At 54.7% G+C, this 24,864-nt stretch overlaps 9 protein-coding genes across 9 annotated transcripts; 6 read left to right on the top strand and 3 right to left on the bottom strand.

The window, feature by feature from the left end:
• Positions 1-1,827: 1,827 nt before the first annotated feature.
• Positions 1,828-4,402, top strand: CDEST_09010 (Putative Tle1 phospholipase, alpha/Beta hydrolase; the record flags this gene model as incomplete). Its single annotated transcript, XM_062925169.1, has 7 exons — positions 1,828-1,991; positions 2,057-2,225; positions 2,284-2,727; positions 2,798-2,891; positions 2,963-3,042; positions 3,116-3,326; positions 3,406-4,402. 7 exons carry the CDS (start codon positions 1,828-1,830, stop codon positions 4,368-4,370), a joined length of 2,127 nt encoding a protein of 708 aa, XP_062781220.1. The 3' UTR covers positions 4,371-4,402.
• A 388-nt stretch (positions 4,403-4,790) lies between these two features.
• On the bottom strand, positions 4,791-6,318 carry CDEST_09009 (Putative acyl-CoA dehydrogenase/oxidase, acyl-CoA oxidase/dehydrogenase, middle domain superfamily; the record flags this gene model as incomplete). The annotated part of the gene is made up of 3 exons (XM_062925168.1): positions 4,791-4,965; positions 5,036-5,906; positions 6,117-6,318. 3 exons carry the CDS (start codon positions 6,316-6,318, stop codon positions 4,791-4,793), a joined length of 1,248 nt encoding a protein of 415 aa, XP_062781219.1.
• A 1,101-nt stretch (positions 6,319-7,419) lies between these two features.
• CDEST_09008 (Putative amidase signature domain-containing protein) lies at positions 7,420-7,765 on the top strand (the record flags this gene model as incomplete). The annotated part of the gene is made up of 2 exons (XM_062925167.1): positions 7,420-7,665; positions 7,730-7,765. The coding sequence occupies 2 exons, from the start codon at positions 7,420-7,422 to the stop codon at positions 7,763-7,765; spliced, it is 282 nt and encodes a 93-aa protein (XP_062781218.1).
• Positions 7,766-10,964: 3,199 nt separating this feature from the next.
• On the bottom strand, positions 10,965-11,386 carry CDEST_09007 (uncharacterized protein). The gene is made up of 2 exons (XM_062925166.1): positions 11,245-11,386; positions 10,965-11,189 (listed from the first exon to the last, which is right to left on the bottom strand). Exons 1-2 carry the CDS (start codon positions 11,274-11,276, stop codon positions 11,054-11,056), a joined length of 168 nt encoding a protein of 55 aa, XP_062781217.1. The 5' UTR covers positions 11,277-11,386; the 3' UTR covers positions 10,965-11,053.
• A 528-nt stretch (positions 11,387-11,914) lies between these two features.
• Positions 11,915-12,810, top strand: CDEST_09006 (Putative protein kinase). Its single transcript, XM_062925165.1, has one exon. The coding sequence runs from the start codon at positions 11,978-11,980 to the stop codon at positions 12,797-12,799; it is 822 nt and encodes a 273-aa protein (XP_062781216.1). The 5' UTR covers positions 11,915-11,977; the 3' UTR covers positions 12,800-12,810.
• Positions 12,811-14,061: 1,251 nt separating this feature from the next.
• CDEST_09005 (uncharacterized protein) lies at positions 14,062-16,549 on the top strand. The gene is made up of 4 exons (XM_062925164.1): positions 14,062-14,608; positions 14,661-15,744; positions 15,833-15,999; positions 16,062-16,549. The coding sequence occupies exons 1-4, from the start codon at positions 14,522-14,524 to the stop codon at positions 16,326-16,328; spliced, it is 1,605 nt and encodes a 534-aa protein (XP_062781215.1). The 5' UTR covers positions 14,062-14,521; the 3' UTR covers positions 16,329-16,549.
• Positions 16,550-17,844: 1,295 nt separating this feature from the next.
• Positions 17,845-20,198, top strand: CDEST_09004 (Putative sodium:neurotransmitter symporter; the record flags this gene model as incomplete). Its single annotated transcript, XM_062925163.1, has 4 exons — positions 17,845-18,430; positions 18,512-18,746; positions 18,853-19,621; positions 19,704-20,198. 4 exons carry the CDS (start codon positions 17,845-17,847, stop codon positions 20,196-20,198), a joined length of 2,085 nt encoding a protein of 694 aa, XP_062781214.1.
• A 100-nt stretch (positions 20,199-20,298) lies between these two features.
• CDEST_09003 (uncharacterized protein) lies at positions 20,299-21,725 on the top strand. Its single transcript, XM_062925162.1, has 2 exons — positions 20,299-20,976; positions 21,057-21,725. Exons 1-2 carry the CDS (start codon positions 20,939-20,941, stop codon positions 21,595-21,597), a joined length of 579 nt encoding a protein of 192 aa, XP_062781213.1. The 5' UTR covers positions 20,299-20,938; the 3' UTR covers positions 21,598-21,725.
• An 8-nt stretch (positions 21,726-21,733) lies between these two features.
• On the bottom strand, positions 21,734-24,289 carry CDEST_09002 (uncharacterized protein; the record flags this gene model as incomplete). Its single annotated transcript, XM_062925161.1, has 5 exons — positions 21,734-22,486; positions 22,569-23,084; positions 23,184-23,898; positions 23,974-24,102; positions 24,195-24,289. 5 exons carry the CDS (start codon positions 24,287-24,289, stop codon positions 21,734-21,736), a joined length of 2,208 nt encoding a protein of 735 aa, XP_062781212.1.
• Between the last annotated feature and the right edge of the window lie 575 nt (positions 24,290-24,864).

Here is a 24,864-nt window from a genome sequence, read left to right as displayed (position 1 = left end):
AGCGCAATTGCATCAACCAAAAGTCGTCGACCAGGAGAACGGACGAGCGGGGTGGGGAGGACCAGGGCGGTCAACTTCACGGTCTGGACGATGCAGAGTTGCATTAAGCACTTGCTGAACGAACGATCGGCACGGGCATTTACCCCGTTTCCCACTGGATGTGGGTTGACCATGGGGCAGATGCGCTTAACTACACCCGTTTCGGTCCTGCAGCATGGGGGGATTGGTAGGGGAATTGCCGTCTGTCGATGGGGTCAATATGCGGTCATCGGTCATCAGACGCTGCTGCTCAGGTATCATGACGTCCCAGTGCTGGACGAGGCACAGCTAAAAGCAAGGCTTGCTCCCAGTCGGCCCACTAGAATTTTCAAGACTGTTGGCGTTTGCTTCAGGTTCTTCTTCGTCTCCGCCCGGTTTCGTTGGTTGGCAGCATCGAGAGACTTGGTTTTCTCATGCGGACTATGCGCGCCAATCATCGAAGCTTTACTGTTACACGAACTGCTGCGGGCTGCATTCAAGGGTGACTTGAGCCGGGGAAATTGACATGGTGAACACCCCGAGGTGTTTTCGTTTCACGAGATCTATTTGGTGGTGTATCCACGGCCAGGGAAACGTGCTGTGGGCATTGCGGCGGTGCGACTGTGACACCACAATCGGTGCTATGTACGGCCGAGCCGGCAAAGAAACGGCTGAACTGGCGGCTCCCGACCCCCCATCACCGGCCCCACAATGCGGGCCGCGCCGACCGGTCCGCTAAGGCCAGTAGTGTGCACAGCACACCATTCTCAGCGAGCACCCAATGGCAAACATGAATGTGCCTGTTTAGGTTTACCGTCGAGTGCCGTACATTGTTCTGAGGCAATAAAGCAGAAAATCACCTGGAAGTGTGGTGGATGAGCATGCGAGGAATGCGAGGGCGCCGCGAGGCCCATCCTCGCTTATCTTCCTGATCTCCCTGATCTCCGGTTTCTGTCAGGTCAGACAAAAAGCTCAACTCGCATTTGCCCAAATCTCGATTGCCATAATCTCATTGCGTTTTCGGCCGCCCTGCAATTACGCTCAATGTCTTCAATTGACGTCATTTACGAGACCAGCTAAACTGTAATTGGAAACGTCTACCATTTCGTGGATCGAAACCAACCAAAAGCGGGCACAACTTATTAATGCCGACCAAAAGGATCGACGATACTGTTTCCAATTGCCAATTGACTACCAGGACCTCTTGAATCAATACCTAAGAGGTGGATCATCGAAAGGTCGGCAGCGGTTCGTCAACTGAGAACTCAGGAATGAAGATTAGAAACAAGCCACTACGACATTCTGTTACAAGATGACTGTGAGACTACTTACAAGCAGTGATATAGCAATGTACGAAGAGTAGAGCCGGAAGAATTGTTTGGGACTTTTTCTCCTTCTGCAAAGTGACCGAACCAGCTGATAGTTTGTCCATCAAACCCGAACAGCACGGGCATATGTCCTTCTGCACGGTCTATCTTCGTTCAGCAGGTCGTCGTCCAGTAGACATCTGAGCCCATGGCGATGGAATACAGCAACGAGTCGGGAATGTAGACAGATGTACATGCTTTTCAGGTTGAGACATTGCGGGATGTGTGTATGACGATCAATCAACCCTAACCTTCCCACATGAGACTAGAAGGGGTCTTACTGGAAATAATTGAACCATTGTCTCACCCATAGGTCCTCTGCAATCACAAGCCAAATGCACTCTTCGTCGTTAAATAGCAGATGCTATCTGCTTAGGGAGGCTACGGTGTCTTGCTGTGCTGCACCCGTCACTCCTCTATCAAGACCTTTCCAACCAACATCATGGCCAACGCATCTACGGATGGCCCGGCATGGGTCTCGCAGATCCAGTTGCCCGTTCCCCAGCTTGGCGACTCGCAGCAGTTTGCGGATTGTGCCCACCGAACAAGCAAGACCACGAACGCTAAACGCATCATCGTCTGTTGCGATGGAACATGGAATAACTCGTAGGTTCAGAGATATTCGAGGTCATAGAGTACATCTGTCGGTTATTAATATCTGCTTGATGCAGGAACAAGATGGGAGGCATTGCAACCAATGTTGCCCGTCTCTCGTCTGCAATCGCGCACAAGTGCTGCACTGGTATGCCGCAAGTCGTATACTACCACCGCGGAGCTGGAACGGAGGAGTCCAAGGTTGCACAATACCTTGGAGGTGTGCTTGGGAAGGGAGTTGTCCAGGTAAATCTGCTTCCCAGGCACTCATTCAGGCATTCTCTGACGGCCATGCTATGGTTAGGACATTGCAGATATCTATCGCTTTGTGTGCGACAACTACAACCCTGGAGATGAGATATTCATCATAGGTTTCTCCCGCGGCGCCTTCACAGCCCGCTCAGTTTCGGGGCTGATCTGCAACCTCGGTCTCCTCAACCGCGTCGGCTTGTCACATTTCGGGGCCATCTTCCACGACTACCAGAACTTCCCTAACTGGCGGCCGTTCACCTGGTTCGACAAGGAGAAGCATCTCGCCGGCTTCACCCTCTCCAACTACGAGCGGCTCGAAAGGTTCGAGCGTGCCAGGGAGGGCCGGACGGAGCGCCGCGATAACGCTGCCATGGAGGCCGATCTCGACGACGAGAAGAAGAAGTTCTTCAAGTCCATGACGCAGTGCCGTGACCCTGAGACGATGCAGATGAATCTCCAGAAGATGGCAAAGAAGTACCGGGACTTGCTTGAAAAGGTAAAAAAAGATGATGCCGTCCTGCATCTTGTGTTTTTTAACTCGTGACCACGGCTGACAAGCATCACAGCACGAAATGATTCTGTGTGAGAGGCAGACGCAGATTCGAGATGGCCAGAGAAAGGATGTCTTTGTCCCCTTGAATGTCAAAGTCAAGGCAGTCGGTCAGTACAGTCTGAGTTGAGAGTTTATTTTCGGAGCATCGTCTTTGGCTGACAACGCAATGATAATCCAGGCGTATGGGACACTGTTGGAAGTCTGGGCTGGCCCAAGATGCCTTGGGAAAAGCTTCGCAAGGATCGAAGCGCCGACGAGGTAAGAATGCGCAATGAGAGAATTCCAACCCCACAAAGATCTCAGAAATGATTACTGACATTAATACCATCAGCTTCGCTTCGCAAGCATTGACGTCCACCCCAACGTCGAGTACGCTTTCCATGCCATCGCGTTGGACGAGTGGAGGACGGCGTTCAAGCCGACGTTGTGGGGGAAGAAAAATAATACCTCGACCCATCTTCGCCAGGTCTGGTTCCCCGGCAGCCATAGCAACGTCGGCGGAGGATTCGAGGACCAGCAGATTGCGACAATTGCCATGGCCTGTATGTTTCTTCTCTCTTCCACAGGATTAGCGCTTTATCGGTCACTATTTGAGCCAGGACTAACCACACACCAACGCAGGGATGGCGGACCAGCTGACTTCGATCGGGGTGGAGTTCAGCACCCCTGAGATGAAGCGCATCTTCTACACCCTCGAGCCCGACGTCCAGGCGCGCGAATGGGCAATGGGGCGTATTTCCAACCCGGGCGCCACGACTTCCATCCCGGACCAAGCCTACAACGCGGTTTGGTACCCCTGGAAGAAGCTCACGGGCGGGAACCCCGTCCTCGGCACCCGTACGCCCGGCAAATACAAAGAGGACAACGGGAAGTCTCTCATCGTCGATCCCACTGAGCTCATCCACCCGTCGGTGCGCATTCGGTACCTCTACGACGGACTGGGCCTGAACGACGAGGGCGAGTGGGAGTGCGCGGCTCTCACCAAGAACGGGTTCAAGCTCGAGAAGAGTGCCCAGCCCCCCCGACTGGAAGACCCATACCCGAAGAGCCCCATCGCGTCTACGTACGAGACCCTGAGCGGGAAAGTTTCCTCGGTCCACGGCGGCCACACGGTGGACTCCGGGTCGCACGAGGGCCACACGCTCGTCATTCACCAAGTGCCCTTTGAGGCCGAACTCTGCCTCCTCGACCAGGCCAAGAACAACTGGGTCTGGACGCAGGGCAAGGGCAAGGACAAGAAGACGCTCCCGGAGGAGCGCATCGGCATGTGGGAGCGCCTGTTCATCGACATCAACCACCGCATGGTCCTGAGGCAGCAGCGTGAGAAGGCGGAGAGGGACAAGATGGCCGCCAACCAGAAGCAGACGTGGAAGCAGTGGCTCACCGACAAGCAGCACACCGCCAAGGGTGCCGCTGGACAGGTGCTCAGCGGCACCATCGGGAGGTTCCTCGGTCCTCCGGCCAAGTATAAGCCTAAGGATTACCCCAAGAAGTTTGGGTACCACGACTTCGTTTCGTGGCAGAGTGGTGATGTGACGAGGACGCGGCAGAGAAACCCATGGGAGAACCATGAGATTGGGAATTAAGGGGGGCAGTAGTGGCTGTGGTCTGTGTGCCAAGGGAACCTAACATCTTTCGAGGTCTCGGACAGAATTAGATTATGGTCTATTGGCTTTCTGTTCCCTTGCTCCGTCAATAAGTACTTCTTATTGTTTGCCCTCTCTAGCGTTTGCGATGGTGGGATGCTAAGCTGTGTGTTCCGCTGGCTGTTATGCTCACCACGTCTATTCCATGAATAAGTTGAGACCGACAACCAATTCTGAAGTCTTCTCAAAGCCTAATGACACATGATAATTCTCACAATCGTTTTGGAAAACTCTTACCGAATATGGATTGACGTTGTTTTATTGGGACAATCCATGGGGTTGTCAACAGGATGGCTTTCAGTGGCTAGCACTGATACCCCAGAGGTGAGATGAAACGGAAACACACCAAAGTTTGTACATTCAGCTATCGTCTCTGGATGAGCCATACGTCGATGACCACGCGTCATAGCTCGGGGAGAGCATCAATTGCTGCATATGCCGCCGTTGAATACCCACGTTGCCCCCGTCGAAAATCGGCAGGACCATTGCGTTGTTGAGGAGCTCTGCAAAGGGCTTCTCTGTGTCATAGGCGGTTCTAATAGAATCGTGTTAGCCATGCTACCGTTACCAACACCGTGCTCTCTGGTAACTGAACGTGGACTCACACTCCGACAGCATTGATGGCATCCGTGACCGCCTTCACGGCAGCATCACTGCAGTAAACCTTGGCCGCCAACGCCAGCTCGCGGCGGGCGTCGTAATCGCCCTGGTCGTTACCCATGGCATGGGCAGCTTTCCACGTCAAAGCCCGACACGCCTCCGTCTGCATCTTGATACCGGACAGCAGGTCAGCAACAGCCTGCCGTTCCAACAGAGGCACTTTGCCTCCCCGGCTATCATCCTTGGCGAAGGTGAGGGCGGCGTCGAAAGCGGCGCGCATCAGTCCCACGGCCATGGCACCGACAAGCACGGCGCTGCAATCGAACGAAGCCGAGGCTATCGCGGCCCCTTCTCCCGGCCCGCAGAGCACATTCTTCGCTGGGACGCGGACGTTGGTGTACCGGATGTGAGGCCCGGAAACAGACGTGTGGCCCGGCGTCGAAATGTGGCGCAGAACCTCGAAGCTTCCCTCGCCGCTGTTGTCGAGGTCGGCGCGTGTGACCAAGATGATCATGACGCTGTCTTCTGGAGCGACGTCTGGCCCGGGTCTCGTGGACACGTCGCGGCAGACCACGCAGGCTAGATCCGCGCCCTTGAAGTCCCAGCCCGCGCTGTTCGTCGCCCAGATCTTCTCTCCGTTAATAACCCACTCATCGCCTTCGCGGAAAGCCGTGGTATTGAGTCCCGGCGCGCCTTTTTCCAGGTAGTTTGCCACCCCGCCAGGCTCGCTGAACACGAGTGAGGCGAGCGGCGATCCTTGGCCGCTGAGGAACGGCGCGAGAAGTTCGCGATGCTCCGGCTTCTGTACGAGATTCAGGGGAGTTAGACCCAGCCCCGTTGCAAATATGGTGAGAGAAGCGCTCGGCTCGACCGCGTCTGTTTGGGAGATGAGTTAGTGTCATCATCGATGACCTGTTGTGAAACCACTTTGTTCGGTCGAACATTATGCCCTTGCCAATGGTTTACTTGCAGTCCCTTTATGGCGCCTATCAAAGAGTACCCGGCAAACGAGTCGAGTGTGGTAAAAGTGCTCACAGAATTATTCGACCATGATGGCAGCTTCGACCAACGAGCCGCTGGTGCCACCGAGAGCAGTTGCAAGCTGCCCCTTGATCATTCCGGCCTCAACCGCCGTCGTGTAAACGGACTGAGTTGCCTGGAATCGTTTGTGCTGTTCCACATGCACGGCATACTCGGCACGCGCCGGCTTGAGCACATTTTTGGCGAAAGCAGCGGCGCCCTTGCGGATCTGCACCTCAGTCGGACCGAGACTGAAGTCGATAGGCATTGCGATGACGAGCTCCTCCTGGCTTACAGATATTGTTGTGAGAGACGAAAACAACACTGGGAAGCCGAAAGAGACAAATGGATTCAATCGTCTTGCATGGTATTTCTTATCTCTTCATCCCAATTTCCAACAGCAGGACCAGCTATATATGTCTCGCAGTCGGCTTTAGCGATGCAAATCTCACGTAAGATCAGGGTTCTTGGCAGGAATAACATTCCCCACTGGACTACAGCTTTTGCTGACATCGCGGAGAAGAGGGGTTTTTTGTGTGATCAGGGTTAGCGGGGCATTGTGCAGATCTTGGATGTGTTTATTGTCAAGGAACGACAACGAAGCTTTATCATCCTAGATTCTGACTCTGTTTGTTAACGGTGACGGAAGTACCAGTGCTAGACCTCGTTTAGGAGCTGATACGAATGCCAGGTAGCGTCAAATAGAATGGGCAACCGCATCACAACGTAACACTAAAATGAATTCAATATCAAATAGCGGACATAGTGCCGTTATCGCCAAAAACCAGCTGTTCATCAGCATGGCGAGAGTCCAGTTCACTGTTGACGTATCGCTCAATGTCCGGGTTGCTGGTTGGGATGGATACAAGCCACTTTCTACCGGCTTTTTACGCAAGGAAACTTTCTGCCGTAAATCGAGCCAAGACACCTAGCCGCCAGTTCGACTGCTTCTGAAACCAGGAGACCTAAGTGAGGATGGAGCGACGCTTTTTCATGCTGCACTCATCAAAGCATCCAGTATCAAGTAACCAGGTAGGTCGTCACGCTTAGACTACATCATCGCTGCAAGGTTCTCCAAACCAAGATGCGGCACATTCTCTTTGAAGGCGTTATCACTCTCCCTCCCCTGCTGCTTGATGATGCAAAAAAAGCCTCCCATTTCCTGCCACCCAAAACTCGTCGCTCCTTTTTTACTCGCTCTGGTGTGATCCATCACCTGGGGCATAAGTATTCGCCTATGCTGGGGTTCCAACTTATGGCACGTGCTCTTTCCTATTCTCCTCACCTGATCAAGCCAAAGTTCGTGAGGATTCCAAAGTGGTCACCTGCCTATCAATTTCTCACCATCATACTATTTGGGAGAACAGCCATGGCGTTCAACGTACTGACGGCTACTATAACTGAGCTTGAAGAATTGCTGAATGGCGGCACTCTGACTAGCGAGGTCGTGGTCACCGAGTACCTGGAGCAAATCGAGGCCCACAACGGCTACCTTCACGCAGTTATTGCCACTGCACCAAAAGCCCTGCTCCCCGAGAAAGCTTGCTTTCTCGACAAGGAGAGGGCTGCCAGTCGCGTACGAGGTCCTCTCCATGGTATTCCTCTTCTTGTGAAGGTCTGAAAGCCGAGCTATCTATCCTGTTTGACATTGGCTGCGTAGTAGTTAACAAGCGAGACAGGACAACACTGCGACCCATCCTAGTCTTGTAATGTAGACCACGACTGGTACATATGCTCTGGTAGGGTCCAATGTCAAGGACAGCGCTCCATGAGTACAGCAGGTACGTTTGGCCTTCCGCGGCCTCCATCTGCCGTCTCATGGTCAAGCTGGCAATGAGAAGATGCACGATGCTGGCGCCATCATTGTGGCGAAAGCGAATCTCAGCGTAGGTGCTCTCTTAACCTTGTGGATGAATGAATAGTGTTTCTTGCTAACTTGAGCATGTGGGCAAAAAGGAATTGAGTAACTTCAGGTGACTTTTTTTATATACCATTCAATGTCTCTCTCTCTCGCATCCAGACTTGTCTCTGATCTTTTTCTCAGGGGCCTTTATATGCCTACTGGCTGGTCAGCTGTTGGCGGTCTCACGCAATCCCCGTACGTTGTCGGCGGCAAGCGATGGGATGATGGCTTTGGTGGCCATAGCATATGTGCATCGCCCTTTTTTTGCTCTTGACTATGTTCTTGAACGTTGCCCTAACCAGGCGATGCCTCGACAGGCTGTGAGAGGGTCTTCCTCGGGTTCATGTTACATGTGCCGGCGTAGCGCCAGGCTTTGCCCCAGCCGCTCTCGGTACTGATGCCAACGGGCCTATTCTGATGCCTGGAACCCGGCATGATGTATATGCCATGAAGACCACCCTCGATCTGATCTCTCAAGAAGGTGTGTGCCCGATCTCGCTCGATTTCGACTCGGTCGGCCCCATTGCACGATCAGCACGCGACATAGCTGCTCTCATGGACACCCTTATCGACCGCGAGAAGTTTGTTGATCTCCCTCAAGGAACTTATACCTCGCAGCTCACTAGCTCGTTCGAGGGAATCCGAATCGGTGTCCTGGAGCCAAAAGAGTGGCATATGTCACCCGAGGTGATTTACCCAAATCCGGTCGTGGATGACCAGCAGGTATTCTCAAATCATCCTAAAAAGCTTGCCTCTTCTATCATTTACCCAGCCATCTAGGACGCGGATATGGCAGAAGCGTACAGGAAGCTGAAGTCTCTTGGCTTCGTCGTCAAACAAGTCCAGATTGCCGCTTTGGACGAGCTCACGGTAGATGGAATGAGCCAGATCCAGCGAGTCATGGGTGAGTATACGATATGAGTCGCACTACACCAGAACAAGTCATCGACTGCTCAATAGATTCCCAGTTCAGAAAGACGATTGATGGACATCTCTCGGAGCTCCAAGACAGCAATGTTCGCAATCAGGATGAGCTTATGCAGTTCATGCATGACAACCACGAGCGGGAAATGCCTCCAGGTACAACAAGTTGCTGTTGCTTCAACAGCTTATCTGTCATACAGAAGAAGAATCCTTGTACTAAGACTTCTATCAGAGTCTGCCAACATGACACGCCTGGAGGTGGCGGCGGCATACAGCAGCACAGAAGAAGACTATCAGAAAGCTCTAGCCGATGTGAGAGATTTTGGTCAGAGACGCGCAGTCGACAAGTGTCTGCAGGAGTACGAAGTTGGTGTCCTCCTGGGCCCAGGGGACAGCAGAATCAACGAACTCTACGCCACCGCAGGTTTGTACATGTCTCCTTTGATTTCACTGCACCGCTAATCCTGTGCCAAAAGGCTATCCAATGGCCGTGATGTCGTTGTCGTACGCCAGGTTCAACGGGAGGAGTCTGTGCTGTTCCTACTGCAAACAAAGAAGGGCTTCTCATCCAGCTGATGAGCGCATGGGAGAAGTCCTTCAACACCAAGAGGCAGCTGCCTACATGGGTTAGCAGAGATCCGAATCAGGCGCCAAAAAGCGAGCTTTAGGTCTGGCTCGCGTTGGAAAAGCATCGGGGAGCATGGACCTAATTAACGGTAGGAGGTGTGCTAGCACCCTCATTACAAGGTCTTAGGTTTACCCGCGAAAATCGCACTCTCTAATTTCCTCGTGAACATTGTCCAAGTTTCAAGTGACCAGTGGAGTGAAAGGATAGTTAACTTCAGACTTGAAGGTCGCGATGCTGAAGACAGCCGCGCTAGTCACCAACGCGCATGGTTAGGGACAGAGTCGCCATCAGAAACCAAAAGTTAATCGCAGAGAACTACAAGTGAAACGAACGAAAAAAGAAGATTGCCCGATGCCTCGGGAGACCCAGGTCTTGAGCAATAAGCCTATGTGGTAGGACAGCAATGATCAGATGTGATACTGTCATCCGATCCAACTTGCGCTATGGACGCAAGTTGAAGGACGATGTTTGCCAGGGCCGGGGTAGCAACACCCATTTGTACTGCATACATAGTAGACCTCCAGCTATCTCCACACCTGGGGGGGGGTTGTCTAGGGAATTGATGAGCTTGTACTCTGTACGTAGCATTTGTCAATATCTCTCACTTACCAACTCCTAGCCAGTGAAAATATCAACCTGCGAAAGTGCCGCATCTCCTTAGAAACCTCAGGGCTAGCTTGCGAGAGCCCACTCATCAGGTGGCGTGCCTTGAAGAGTTTTTCACCGATATCTATGGATGCTGTAGTCCCAGGGTTGCAGCAGTTCTCGAATCGGGTCCTCATTGTGATATATGGAGGCCTGTGCAGCCTCGATGCGGATCTGCGGCTCAACATCGTCTCAAGGTGCTTTCGCGGCTTACTTACTACTAATTTCTCCTATCTTTCCACCATGCTTTTCGTGTGTCAGCTTTCCTCGTCATGCTTTCGGGCTAAGATTCGCCAGGCTACACTCTGCAGGCATAAATCGCGTAACCTGAAAGCGGCGGGAGGTTTGCCTGCACTCAAGCGCCAAAGTAGCATCCAGGCTAGTAAAGCTACACTGCGCTGATAGAGCCTTTAGCCTAGTTGTTGTGCGGCCTATTACACCTATCAGTCTGCAACAGACTGCTGGGAGGGCTACATGATATAGGCTATTTTCTAACCTACTCTCCCTAAGACTAGATTAGTCCTATACCTCAAGGTTACTAGTTTAATTCTAATTTCAGTATCCTTTACACCTTTTTAAAACTAGTATAACTTTAGACTAGCGAAGATAGCTACCTCTATTTAAACCACTGTGTATAGTATGTTTATGCTAGGTACCTATTTGAAAAAGAATGTTATTAAAGTGTAGCTAGTGGGCAATTCTTATAAACTGCAAGTAGTGTCTTAGAAGACAAACTTAATGCATAGATAATATTGGCTGCACATCAGTAATCTGAAAATTACTCTCAAACAATGAGGACTTTCTATAAGCTAACAAATGCTTAATGATGCTTAACAATAAGAAACAAGATGCTGATTTCACGTTCCATCCTGAAACGATCCTAAAGAGGCCGCCGACCCAGCACTACTGCGCATTAGGGTTGTAGGAGCCTGAATTGGCGCAAGTCGATTTCCCGCAATCAATTGTCTTGAACTTGGTAGTTTGCACGACATCGCCGTTTGCCTTAGTAGTTGTAGTAGTAACAGTTTCTGTGTTACACCTATTGAACCGGTTAATTATTTCACATGTATCGTTATGCAAAGAATGTAACATACATGTTGACAATGACTTGAGTTTTTCCAATCATGGCGATAATGCTTGGGAACGTTTGCCTTTAACTTATGAAACAAGCAGTTTGGTGATTAAAGCGTTGAAATTCTTCTAAGGAGCTAAGTGGGAAAGTTTGTTGAGTTAAAAAGGCAATGTAGTATGGGAAAATCCAAGGAAGACGAAGACGGTGCCTCATTTATAGCATAATGATAAGGACAAGAGGCTGACTACCACAATGCTGAGAGCCCCACCGGAGACATCAAAGTCACAATCTTAGGCAGGCTTGTTTGAGGTTGGAATGAATTGATCATGTTGGTGAATTCTGTCGTTCTCTGCATCTATTGGTCTGGCAATACTGCGTGGCTACCTCAGTGAGGGGTTAGAATGCGTGTTACATCTGAGCTGCCTGATTTGGCTGGCCTGAAGCGTCATTTCCATGTCATTTCCATGTATCTGGCTGTTGAGTTGGAGGGTATGGCGTCGAAGGCCTGGTCGAACGGCAGGGCGCAGCCAACGCGCATATCAATAGTTACGCTGACAACGCACTCAATCAAAACAGGCAACACTCACCTATTACTTTGGTTGATGGGCCCACTTATCATCGACATCAACGCCTCATTGTGGCCGTGCGGGGCAGACTTGCCTGGAAATTAACTCACATTCCCCTCTCACTCTCTTGTATTTCAGCATGGCACGTCTCCTTCTTTCTCATTGCAAAACTTCACGAACACTGCAATTATGGCGCCGGAGGTCACACACTTTCGTGACCTGCACTTTGTTGCAGAGTCGTTTGATCCCGCCACCAGAGCCTTCTTGGACACTACGTTTGCACTCATCGACAAGGACGACGAAGTCTACTTCGGCCAGCTGCCTATCCGCAAACTTAAGATCTCTTTGGAAGAGTATTCGGCCGCGCTCGTGCGGGTCCCAGACGCAGAAATATACCCTAAGCTGCCCGACAGTGGTGAAGAACTTTTCATTTTCCGAGACGAGCAACCGCTGGCGAGCAACCTCTACCTCAAGCGACCGAGGCTGGTCGAATACGAGGAATACAAGGAGCAGGACTGCGTCGAAATCATCCCTGGTCTACTGTATGAGGAAACTCGGAACCTGGAAGCGATTTCTCGACACCCTCATCCTGGCATCATCGGCTACCACGGATGTCGCGTGAGGAGAGGCTTCATCACTGGGCTGGTGCTCGACCGTCACCCTACCGACCTCAAGCATCGCGTCAGAGAGGAAGGCAAACCGCCTCTCGATAGAGTGGCCTTCATGGGTGCCTTGGAGTCAGCCCTCGCTCATCTGCACAACCTCGGCCTCGCCCACAACGATCTCAACCCTGCAAATATATTGATCAGCGAAACGGGCATGCCGATTCTCATCGACTTTGACTCATGCCGTCCCGTCGGACAAAAGCTGCTTCATAGCCGTGGCACACCAGGCTGGACCGACGAATCGGACAGTTGGGACACGTCAGAGATTCGACACGATACGTTTGCTATTGGAAAGATCCGGGAATGGTTAGACGAGCAGCTGAAGGTAGTCGACCCCACGCTGTAAGCAACCTGCACAGATGATAGAACTATAGGGGGTAGCATCTATTTACAGGGTCTTGTATTAAAGCCGACCGCGCGCTCCGCAAGCCACTAGGTTCTGCGATCCGCGAAGCACCGTGTTGCCCAGCGGCGAACTGCTGGACGGCTGGGAGTATGTTGGTAGGTAAGGCGAGGGAGGGCCTAAGCACCAAGACGGGCTATGCCTCTGTCGCACCCGGGAGTCCATCTCGGCGGCGAGCCTCATGACGTCGCTGGATGTCGGCGGCGCCGTGCGTGCGGCAATCCGCGCATTACGGAACGCCGCCTTGCCTTGTGGTCTGCTTCCAGGACCGCTTCAAACTCGGAGGAAGCCTGAGTCAAGTGAATCTCTGGCCGGTGGAGAGCCATCTCAGGGTCGTGAAGTCCAAGTCAATGGTAGTGTTCCAGACAGATAGCCTGATTCTTTCCAGAACACGGATCGGACACATCTACAACGAAGGCGTGAAGAGACAAGAGGTTCTAATGTGCCAGCCGCACGGGACGGGAATGACAGACGCATTTCCGTGCGAGTCGCTTTTGTAGTACGAGTGGCTTCGGGGGTATGCTCGTCGATTGGTACGTTTATTGGATGCTGGCGACGCAACGCTTGTCAACCTCGTCCTTATTTGCATAGGCGACGGTTACCTGACCGACTGCGTACTCGTTCTTCAGAGTCGAAAGCATCCGATCTAGACCCGATAAACGAGGGACTGACTGTTTGGGCCACCAGCGCTGTAATGTTGAAGACTTGAGACCCAGCGCTAAACCACCCTTTTGCCGCAAGAACCATGCCATGTCGGCGAATGCTCGGGGGAAAGGCTTCGCCAGAATTGTTTCTACTGGGCTCTTCGGAGAAGAAACTGCCCACGCTTTTAGTCACCTGGCGATTCCCGTGATGTGAAACAGGTTGAGCCATAGGCATAACCAAATGCCAGTCAAACGCATGATTGCGCCTGGGTCGCCTGTCGCCTTCAGGCTGTGCGGTACAGGAGAGCAGGGGTTGAGTGGCAAGGAGCTAGCTGATTTGGAAAAACGATGCAAGGCAGATTCTCTCTTTTCGAACCAATGATGTGCTGGTGACTGGTGACTGGTGATACGATATCTGCATTACAGCTGAACGAGTATGCAGTCTCGGGCGAATCGGACCCCGGCTGCTGTCCAGAGCCAAGCACGGCGCAAATGGTGACATTGTTTTTAAGTCGGTTTATTTCTCTTTCCTCTCCTCTGCCACCAGCTCTTCTTCAATCCCTCGACTGTTCTTTCACAAAAGTACGAACAGCGGGCTCTGACTGACGGCTGATTGATGCCACATGATCATCCACACCGAAACATTCTCTTTTTTAACTTACTAATCAAACCTCATCCTCGTCTTAGAGGTGAACACCACTCATCTATCCAGGCCGTGTCACTAGTAGAAAATTCCTCTTTCCTGAGCATCATAGTTCTGTTGTATCTTTTGCGCTGGCAAATGCAACATTTTGACCAAGTTGGTACGAAATAATCCAGGTTCGGCGACTCAGCAAGTTATCACGCCGACTGGAGTCTAATAACCCCAACTCCAATACTGTAGCTGTGATACTTCCTCTACTGCAACCCCCGGGCTCTGAAACAACACCTATACTTGACTTGCGGAGACATTCTCTACGAGGTAAAGGTTCCTGAGGGAACAACAGCGAAAACTAAAGTTTCAGGCCTGGCCACTTAGACTATGGACCAGCCAACAGACTATCTGGTCACACAAAAAGGCTGCGAGCTCCTGGAAGACATTGCAGACCCCGATGTGACAGGGTGGGGGGTATGTTATTGCAGTGTGCCTGCGTAAGGGGTTCTGTACTGACGCTCGCCAGGTTGTCGCTTCGTTCATGGTGTCTTTCGCCCTTACGTATGCGGCCATTATAGCGGCATACATCTTCAGACTGCTCCCCGAATCTCGATACAACTCGATCGACTTGGCCGTTTCCCAGAATCTCTCGCCCCTGCGATCGGATTCCTTTCCCTTGAGACTGCCTCAATGGCACAGCACTCGGGGTTCTCGAACCGCCCAGGAGACCAGAATCAAAAGGGTTCGAGCGTTTGAATCCTTCATCCTAGCGATGAGCGACCAGCAGCTCATCACGGGAGTGGCCCTCATCATTGTCACCACGTACATGACGTTCAGCGAGCTCAGCGAGTCCTTCTCCGTCTATTCGTTCCAGGTCGCCACGAGGCTCGGCTACTGCTCCTGCATCGTACACCTCTGCACCATATCCCTCCTGCGGGAGCATTTCGATGCCAACAAGCGCCTAAGGGACTTCCGAGTCGTCTTGGTTTCTGTTTTCCTCGCTCTCTTGGCCGTGTGCATGGTCATCTCCGACTCGGTAACTTTCCGATTCAACCGCCGTATCTCGGTCAAATGTGCGAGAGAAAACCTGAAGCTGGTCGATCTGGAGAGGCCTCGTTACGTCAAATATTCTGACGAAATGATCCTGGTTTCCAATCTGGTGGTGCTCATTCTCGTCCTTTTGCTGGGTTACTCGAGACGTTTTCTCGAACTGTACCACCCGCTGGCCCGTCATGACTCTCACTACTGGACGGCGCGGTCGTTGCGTCCAATGTTCGACCAGGCCGTAGACCAGGCTTACAATAACGCAGACGAGGAGAGGAGGTCTTCTCTAGAAGCGCTTCGCAAGAAACGTGGCCGTGGCAGAGCTGATCCTTTGAGCCTCACGCAGTGGCGTTTGGTATCCAAGATATGGATTGAGAGCGTCTCAACCAGCTTCTTATGGGACATCATGTGGTTGGCGTTCTACTTTGTCTTTGGCATCGCCGGCCTTTTGAAATTCTACATTTACGCGCACGCAGAACACGCCAAGATGAAGCCGAACTTTGGACAGCTGGTGCCTTTGATCCTTGTTGGCCTCCCCTTTTTAGCCGCGTGGGAGGCATACTCGTGTAAGTCCTGTTTTATTTGGCTCTGGGATGCTTCACTTTACTCATGGTTTGATACGCTTGGCTTGAATTCTTCTAACACACTCCACAGCCACTGTTACGCCGGCACAGCCTCAAGTGGAACGTATCTCAACTCAGTCGGAATCGTCTTCAATTGTCACACCACCCAACAAAGTCAAACACAGACACGAGAATCACCAGTTGACTGAAATCAAAGAGGTTGCAAGTGGTAGTTGCGGGGTTGAGATGGGAAAATTGGTAAGCCAGCACCACGCTTCATACGCATTGGCGAGTGAAGACTCATTCATTGAAACATTTAGTCCGACACTCACCGAAGAGACGAAGGGGTCCTGAAAGTTGCCAAAGACCTTCACATCTCACTCAAGTGGTTAAAAGTTTCCACTGTGGCTTATGCCTTGGCGCTACCAGTTTGGGCTCTCATGTTTGCAGACGTGATCCCTGGCGCCTTTTACGTCTCCCTCGTAGCCGGTTTCCTTTACCTGTTAGCTGGGCTCGCTGCATGGTATTCGGCCGCATGGACTGTCATTTTTCAGTGGCTAAAGCCGAAGGAACGGAGTAGAAGCTAGAAACTGGGACGATGGGTTGGAATTGGGCTGTGATTGAGCTGGGATTCGACGATGAATAGCGCGTAGTAATCGATGGATAATGATTGGGGGTTGGTACATCGGTAGAGGACGTCTTAAGTAGTAGATACGGGACTATATTGGCGACTGAGAAGACAGAAATTCTCCATAGTTTCATGGTTCATGTGATGTTCAAGTCACGGCAGGGAATGTAGATTGAGGAGGAAATTTGAGATCTGTAGCCTGACCATAGGAGACATGCCGAGGGTATGGTGGAAAGAATCACTCCCGAGTTAACAGTTCTTTTTCTTTTCTTCTTTTTTCTTTCCTGAAATAACGAGGTTTAGAGAGATCAGCACCGGGGGGGATTGGTGCGCTCATGCTGTCTTACTGGGACCTCTTCCCGCAATACCTGGGCCGGTCAAGGAGACAACCATTGTTCGAAAATGGTTACAATCGTCAACGCTGACTTTACTCGACATCCCGCTCGGTCAGGCCGACTCCTCTCAATACTGACTGAGGGCTGAGACATAGTCTCCGGCGACGTAATCCGTCCACGAACGGGGGGTGCGTCGCACCCAAGACCAAACCCCCAAGAACCACCAAGAACCACCAAGAGCCAAGAGGCAGAGTCCGTTGGTGCCCGCCCCGTCGACGGCGCCATCCGTAGCCATCGGCCCCAATCAGCATCTCGGCCGCTGACGCTGCCGCGCGTGTGCCAAGGTGTGGGGAAATTGCACCCCCCATCACGCGTCTACTGATATTCCGGCGGGCCAAGATGCTTGGTATCTGGATGGGGATAGATAGCGAGGCCGGGAAGCCGAGTTGCCCCCCCGACTTGGTGGTACCTGAGGCTCTTGGCCGACAGCTCAGCTGTGCGGGCGACCCAATGAAGTCTCTTGGGTGTCAGGGTGAGCGACGTCGTGGGCTTGGGACGCGTCGAGGGTTTCTGGAAGGTCCTTATCTTTGGACAAGACATCCAAGATGCTTGGCTGGCATGGTCGCGTGCCACGGTGGCCCGGGGGGGTGGCCAGCTTTTTCCTCCTCGACTTTTCCTTTTCCTTAGCAGATGAATTCTGCTGGGCGCTTTTCTGTCCTTGTTTCCCGAGAAGATATGATGCTTACAGGGGCAGGCCGTCGCCAAAGGTTTGGGTCGAAGCCCAGGTTTGGCCGGGGGGGAGGGACTTGGTATGCGATTTCATCCCTCATATAAGTCCAGACCAGCCCCGGCGTAGCAAGCAAGCGAGCTTGTCTGTCGAAACTCTTTTCCTGTTCTTCTCAACTCGACTCTAAGGGTCCATTTCCATGAGACCATTATTGTTGTTGTCGCCAAGCCTTTGAGATACAACAATCACCCATCTCTGCTGCTATCAAGAAAACACTAGAGCACCGCCTACAACTGACAGTCTTTCTTATTACCCGACGTCCTTCCATGATTTAAACATTTTCTCTCCGCTAATCTTTTGTTAAACCCCACCGGTATCTGGCAGCTCCCGGGTTCAAAAGAATCACGCCCACGATGGCCAGCATCGGCAGGAAGATCTACAACGTGCTCGCGCCGAGCGCCGACAAGGGCGACGACGGGCGCGACGTCTGGGGCTCGCGGACGTCCTTCATCTTCGCGGCCATGGGCGGCGCCGTCGGGCTGGGTAACCTGCTCCGGTTCCCGTCCATCGTCTTCAACAACCACGGCCTGCAGTTCTTCATCCCGTACCTCATCTCGCTCGCGTGCCTCGCGATCCCGACGCTGCTGCTCGAGATCAGCATCGGCCAGGCCTACCGCAGCGGCTGCGTGCTGGCGTGGCACCACGCGCACAAGCGCGCCAAGGGCGTCGGGTTCGGCGTCGTCTACATCGGCTACGCCATCGTCATCTACTACGTGCCCATCATCGCCTGGATCATGACGTACTTCCGGCACTCCTTCGTCAGCCCGCTGCCGTGGACCGGCCGCAACGAGGAGTTCTTTTACGGGACGGTCCTGCAGGATGTCCCCGGCGTCCAGGGTAACCTGACGGCCGACGGGAGCGCCGTTCAGGACTACACCTATTATCCCGGGATGGGCATGGTCACGGAGACGACGTTGTGGAATCTATTCACCTGGTTCGGTACGTCGTTGCATCAGTGAACTGTATCAAAATGTTGTTTTGCTTTTGTTAACGGTTTCTCTCCCTCTCCCCCTGTTCTAGTTGTCTGGCTGTGCATGTTCAAAGGCATCGGTCTCACGGGCCGTGTGGTCTACTTCACGATGGCCATGCCTCTGATCCTCATGATCGTCCTCATCGGCCGCGGATGCTCGCTCCCCAACGCCATCGACGGCATACGCATCTACTGGACGGAGTGGCATGGCGACAAGCTCGCCTCGGGCACCATATGGCAGGAAGCCTGTGGCCAAGTCTTCTTCAGTACGGGTATCGGCATGGGGTGAGTGAGGGAGGGACTCGTTTCGTCCTCTGACCCCGTCTTCGATTACAGGAGGGGAGGGCCAAAACTTCCAATGCCGGCTAACACAACCCTCATCCCTCCCCAGATACTACACCAGCTACGCGTCGTACAACTCCAAGTACTCCAACGCCGTGCAGGACGCCCTCATCATCTGCATCTCCAACTCGCTCATCGAGATCATCGGCTCCATGTCCGTCTTCGGCGTCGTCGGCTACCTCGGCATGCACCCGGACACGAGCGAGCGGCTCAACACCTTCGTCGTCGGCTTCCTGACGTACCCGGAGGCCATCTCGGAGATGCCGGGCGCCAACTTCTGGGGCGTGCTCTTCTTCGCGACGCTCTTCATCCTCGGCCTCGGCTCGGCCTTTGCGCTGCTCGAGACGCTCGTCACCATGGTCTGCGACACGGACTGGGGGAAGCGGTACTCGCGCCCCTTGGTGTCGACCGTCATCGTCATCGCCTCGTTCCTCATCTCGCTGCCCTTCTGCACCGAGTTCGGGTACACGCTCGTCGACGCCGCCGACACGTGGATCAACTACCTCGCCCTGTTCTGGATCGTCTGGTGCGAGGCCGTCTGCGCCACGACGCTCTACCGGTACCGCGATGTCGTCGACCAGTGCGGGCTTTTGTCGTGGTGTTTGTATAACCTGTTCGGCTACGTTGGCGGCATGTTCGTGGGTCTCGTCGTTGCGCATGCCGTCTCGGCCGAGGCCGGCGCCGGTGTCGGCTTCGGCATGTTCATCATCGGGACGTTGTCTTCGGTGCTGCTGGCCTCTGACCCGACGGCCTACTGCCCCAACTTTTTCTGCAAGAACTCCATCATGAGGCGGTTCTGGTATCTGAGTTCCTACTCGGTATGTTCTCTCTGCTTTTATATAGATTCCTTTCCTTCACTTGACCTACACACATCCATGGCGTGCTTACTGACCCCCTCAGGGCAACCAACTACGCCGCGATCTCAACGCCACGATCTGCGTCGGCGGGCAGTGGAGGATCCCGTCCATCTGGCCCTTCGTCCTCAAGTACAACACGGCACCTATCGTGGGCATCATCTTCTCCTTCGCGTACCCCAACTTTTACGCCGAGAAGCGCTGGGACCCGCTGCAAATCGCCGGCTTCGCCTTCATGCACATCGTGCTCGTCAGCTCGCTCGTCGGGCTCGTCATGCCGCGCTGGTTCAACGTGCTGGTGCCCGAGCACAAGCGGGCCGAGGGCGACTATCCCATCTTGCCGGGTACCATCTTTTCGCGGGCAAACGCGGCGGGCACGTTGGACATTGACGGGGTGCCGCAGGACGCCGAGGGGGCGGCTGCCATCGACGCGCGCGGGCCGAGCGGCGAGACGTGGACGCAGGAGAGGAACTCGTCGCGGGAAAGGAACTCGTCGCAGGAAAAGGTTGCCGACAAGCGGCGTCAGGACGTCGTGATGTGATTTGATGCGGTGTAGTTGTCGAGACTCTTACATCGAGAGACTAGAGACTCTTCCAAAGACGTGGGGACACCACACAGCCAGTCCTATTCACATGGATGAATTGCAACAAATGAGAGTGATTTTCTACGAATATAGTATAATCCCCTCGCCCCGGTAACAGAGAAAGAGTGGGCTGTCCAGTTGGTCCATCGACTTTAATAGGAAGGTAACTAGACAACTTGCTGGTCTGTTGATACTTGGCTGCATGTCAATGGGAGAGCTCTGTCTCCATATGAGAAGGTATCCCTACCATTGGCATACAAGACAGCACACTCTCCGAAACTCGAACCCCTCCCCTCTCCGCCGATGAAATTCCTCTATGGTTGGCTTCCGGGGCGAAACTACGTCGTCCCCTCGACAACTCCCCCCGCCACAGCAAGGGAAATCGAGAGGTCGGTTGCCAGTCGATACGGGATCTCCGCAACGGCACCCCTGCAAGCCAAGAAGCCCAATGCCGAAAGAGGATGGTGCTTGTCTTTCGCAGCGTACACCGATGGACCGGACGAATGAGCTTCGGGGGTGTCGAGAAAAGAGGAGATGATCGGTGGTGTCACCCGTCCTCGACCTCATAAAGGCCTCGACGGACGGCGGTTCTCTGGGTTGAAATGTCAAGCTTAGCTTTCCTCGTCGTTCATCTGTCAAAACTCGTGATTCTCTCATCCATCTGCTCCCCTCCCCCTCATACAGTCTAAGCCGTCACAATGAAGTTCACCAAGCATATCTCGCCCATCATCTTCGTGTATGGCGGCCCCCTTCCCCCCATCCCCTCATCAACAGCAACCACCAAGTTTCCATCTCTCAACTAACATTGCAATCCAGCGCCGCCCCGATCGCCGCCCAGACGGCGTCGGAGTCGGACCTCTACTCGCTGCTCCCCATCGACCTGCCGCCCTCCGTCACCCTCCCCGTCGAGACGGACGGCATCGGCACGGACGGCGGCTGCCCGACCGTCACGTCGGTGGCTGAGCGATGCGCGACCTGCCCGACGCCGCATTGTCTCTCGGTGGTGACCCTGACGCAGTCATGCGGCTGCCCAACCCCGGCGCCGACAGAGTACATCACGCTGTCGTGCCGGGAGATCTGCGCCCGCATCGGGTGCAGCACGTCCTACGCCGTCGTGCCGGGGGAGGTGTCGTGCGATGGTAGCGGGAGCGGGACGGATGCGGCGACGGCGACGGCCACGGTGACGGAGGTAGTGCCCACGGCGTCAGTGACCGACTCGACGACCTTGGCGGCGTCGGTGACGGAGTCCGGTTCACCCACAGGGTCCGGTACAGGGACCGGCGTTTCAGCCTCAGCTTCCGGATCTCCGACGCCGAACGCGGCAAGACGGTTGGGTGTGCCGTTCAAGTTTTGGTAGATAGCCCGGCGCTGTAAGATGCTCGAGTCCGGCAGGGGAGACTGAGACCAAATTGACAAATAAGTCCTCCTTACCGTACAATCCTGGTATCCTATACCCTACGGTCTTTGAATAATATAGCCATGCCCCAAGCCTCTCATGTCGCCGTCCACGTGTCGGGCGTCCACGACTCGGGACTAAAGTCCGGCCAGTACAGCCCCTGGGCCCCATCGTTGTAGATCGAAGCGTCAATGAACTGCAGGTCGAGGAGCGGCTGGGCCAGCAGCTCCTGCAGCGAGGGCTCGTTGAGCGCCATGCCGGCCGTCGTGTTCTGCGCCTCAAACGGCTGGCCGAGCGTCACGGCGTCGCCAACAAAGGCTGACCCGGCGGCATCGGGGAACACCACCCCAGCCGACGAGGAGGAGGAGGTGGTGGTGGTGGAGGAGTAGGGGGCGCCGGCCGCGGTGCTTCCCGCGGGGACATCGGCGTAGCCTCCCCTCCGGGCCCGGGCGGCGGCCATGGTGGCCTTCATGGCGTCGATGTGCTGGCAGAACTCCTCGGCGGCGAAGTTGCCGCTGTCCTTGAGCTGCGAGAGGAACTGCGCGGCCTCCTCGAACTGCTCGCGGTCGTTGGCCGCCTCCTTGCCGCCGCTCAGCAGGCTCGAGGCGGCGAGGATCGTGGCGGCGGAGAAGAGGTACTGCGTGTAGAAGTAGTCGAACGTCGCGAAGGAGCCGTCGATCCAGCACTCCGTCAGCAGCCGGCACGAGTGCCGCGCGCACCGGATGCACGTCTCGGCCAGCGTCATGGCTGTGGCCGGGATCCGGGGCTCCGGGGCGGCCGGCGTACCCCACGATGCCACGTGGGTGCGGAGGACGTGGAGGAGGATGGGGCGGGTGGTGCTCACGGCACACTTTAAGACTCAGAGTTAGCCATTTTTTCCCCTTGTATGAACGAAGAGGAATTCGCTGATATATATGTCTAGCTATACATACCTGGTTGAAGTTGAGGTGCAACGAGATGGGCTTCGGCGTGCGTTCGGAGGTCGGCTTGAAGTCAATGTGAAGCTGCGGCGGAAGCTCCCCCGACCAAGCCCGGAGCTCCTTGAGCGCCTCTTGGACCCTGTGCGACAGCGAGGTCTGCTGGGCCCTCCTCCGGTAGATGGACGGCACGACGCGGCCGAGGAGGCGGGCGAGCTTCACGCTCGCGACAAAGTACGAGGCGTCGGCGAAGTCGTCGGCCACGCTCTCGTCCACGGCCGGGTTCGACGGCAGGTCGACCTCGATGTCGATGTCCTGCACGGCGACGGGGTGGCCGAGCTTCGCCGCCCACATGCGGTCGAAGATGTAGGCCGTCCACCATACCCGGACCCGGTGCTCGCGGGCGGCGGCGTCCCTCAGCTGCGACTCGGGCACGTTGAGGTGGAGGCCCATGACGACGGCAAGCCTGGTTGCCGAGCCGGCAAAGGTGTAGGCGGTGTGCCGTCGGTTGAGGGCGAGTGAGTAGAAGGACTTGAGCCCATGGGTGGTCAGCGAGACAAAGCCACTGAAGATGGGATGGGATGGGATGAATGGGGATGGATGGACAGATAAAGAAACGGTAAATCTTACGAGAAGCAGCCGCAACTCAACGACGTCGATCCTCGGCCTTTCGCTTACGATCCGGAGGACCCGCGTCGCCCGGGCAAAGTAGCCCATGCCCGGGAAGTGCCTCTCGGACGAGGCCGAGCGAGTCGAGTACATGGCGCCGATGGCGAAGAGAGCCCACAGCTTGCTCTTGAGCAGCGAGTCGCTCTCGGCCGGGTTCAGCAGCGTCTGCTCGAGGGCGTCGAGCACGGGTCCCTTGCGGACGATGTGGTAGCAGCGGCTGACGTAGCGCAGGGCGACGCCGACGAGGAAGCGGGCGCGCGCGGGGCCGGGCCACGGGCAGTCCGTGTCGGAGAGGGCGAGGAGGCGCTCGTCGGTTGCGTAGTTGACGCGCGGGATGTGGCTGTGCTCGGCGGACGAGATGGCCTGCCGGAACCGTGTGGCGAAGGCGGCGTCCGAGGCCTCGCCGATGAGGATGGGCGTGTGCGGGATGTTCATCTCGAAGAACCAGGGGCGGTCGTCGAGGGATGGGGGAGGGATGGCGGCGGCGGCCGTGTTGGTGTTGGTACTGGCGGTGGCCGTGGTGGTGACGACGCCGGCGGCGGCGTTGTCTGCCGTGTCCTTGGCCGGCGCTGCTCCGATGTGGATGTCCGGGAGAAGGGCCTCGGAGCGGGCCTGCGCGGCGGCATTGCTGTCGTTCTTGAGCCGTTGGTTCTCGGCGATGAGGTCGTCGATATATCTGAGAGAAGGGGGAGGATTCATTCGTCAACAACACGGTCCCTGATACTTGGACTTGTAAGTGGCGTGAACTTGCCGTTGGCTGACTTTAACCATGCGGTTCCTCCGGGGGTACGAGCATTCGGCACTCTTGCTCGCCTGGCGGCAGTTCTCGCAGGGCTGCCCTCCGGAGCACCTCACCTTTCGTGAGTGACATCTGCGACAACTATGGAGATTGGAGATACGAGGTGAGCGTCTATACTCACTCAAAACAGCATGGGCGGGCAAAGAAATGAGACACTGGAGGACCACACTCACGCAGTTGGTTTTGTCCTCGGACGGATCGCAGATGCCGCAGTGGGCCTTGCTACGCCCTTGTCTTCCGCGCTGGACGCCTCTCCTTCGGATGCCATGACGGCCACTCGGTTTGCCTGATTGGGGTGTGTGTGTGAGTGGTCTTGGTCACTGAGGACTTTCGATGGATGGTTCGGGAAGATTGTACCACACGCCGAGGGAATGCAGCAGATATTTGACCACTTCTCCGCCGACCGGCTTCTACTAAATAGAGTGACGTATAACGGAACCAGTCTTAAGACCGTACAGTAGTCTTAGTTCATGAGCACTAATAGGGCAGCATTTCTTTGTTGTCGAGGTGAGATGCTGTGCGAGTGTGAGAAGCGGGAAGTTCGGCATAAACGAAGCGTTACGCCGATGAAGGTTTGGTCGAATTTCCCCACAGATTCGGCCAAAATAAACATTTGGCCGAGCGTGTTCGTCACGATTCCGACCCCACAGACCCAAGTCGGCATCTTGTCAAGTAGCCGACTCGTCCCTTGATGAACCAACCACCCAAAGGCCGTATATCAGTCGCATTCCCGTCCCACGGCCGGGCCGGCCTCGTGCAAAGGCGCCATGCATGGCCCACTAAACGAACCATTTGAGTCATGGGGGGAAGAGGAGAAGGACCGCAGAAAAATAGGAGGATTTT

Source organism: Colletotrichum destructivum, chromosome 5, assembly GCF_034447905.1.
Source record: "Colletotrichum destructivum chromosome 5, complete sequence".
Lineage (NCBI taxonomy): Eukaryota > Fungi > Ascomycota > Sordariomycetes > Glomerellales > Glomerellaceae > Colletotrichum > Colletotrichum destructivum.
This window is presented reverse-complemented; position numbering and strand designations above follow the sequence as displayed.

Coding starts and splice junctions, on each gene's coding strand:
- CDEST_09007 (XM_062925166.1), bottom strand. CDS start 11,276: ATGATTGGAAAAACTCAAGTCATTGTCAACAT. Junction 11,190..11,244: donor ACTCAAGTCATTGTCAACAT/GTATGTTACATT, acceptor CCGGTTCAATAG/GTGTAACACAGAAACTGTTA.
- CDEST_09005 (XM_062925164.1), top strand. CDS start 14,522: ATGGACCAGCCAACAGACTATCTGGTCACACAAAAAGGCTGCGAGCTC. Junction 15,745..15,832: donor CGCGTGGGAGGCATACTCGT/GTAAGTCCTGTT, acceptor CACACTCCACAG/CCACTGTTACGCCGGCACAG. Junction 16,000..16,061: donor GGGTTGAGATGGGAAAATTG/GTAAGCCAGCAC, acceptor TGAAACATTTAG/TCCGACACTCACCGAAGAGA.
- CDEST_09006 (XM_062925165.1), top strand. CDS start 11,978: ATGGCGCCGGAGGTCACACACTTTCGTGACCTGCACTTTGTTGCAGAG.
- CDEST_09003 (XM_062925162.1), top strand. CDS start 20,939: ATGAAGTTCACCAAGCATATCTCGCCCATCATCTTCGT. Junction 20,977..21,056: donor ATCTCGCCCATCATCTTCGT/GTATGGCGGCCC, acceptor ATTGCAATCCAG/CGCCGCCCCGATCGCCGCCC.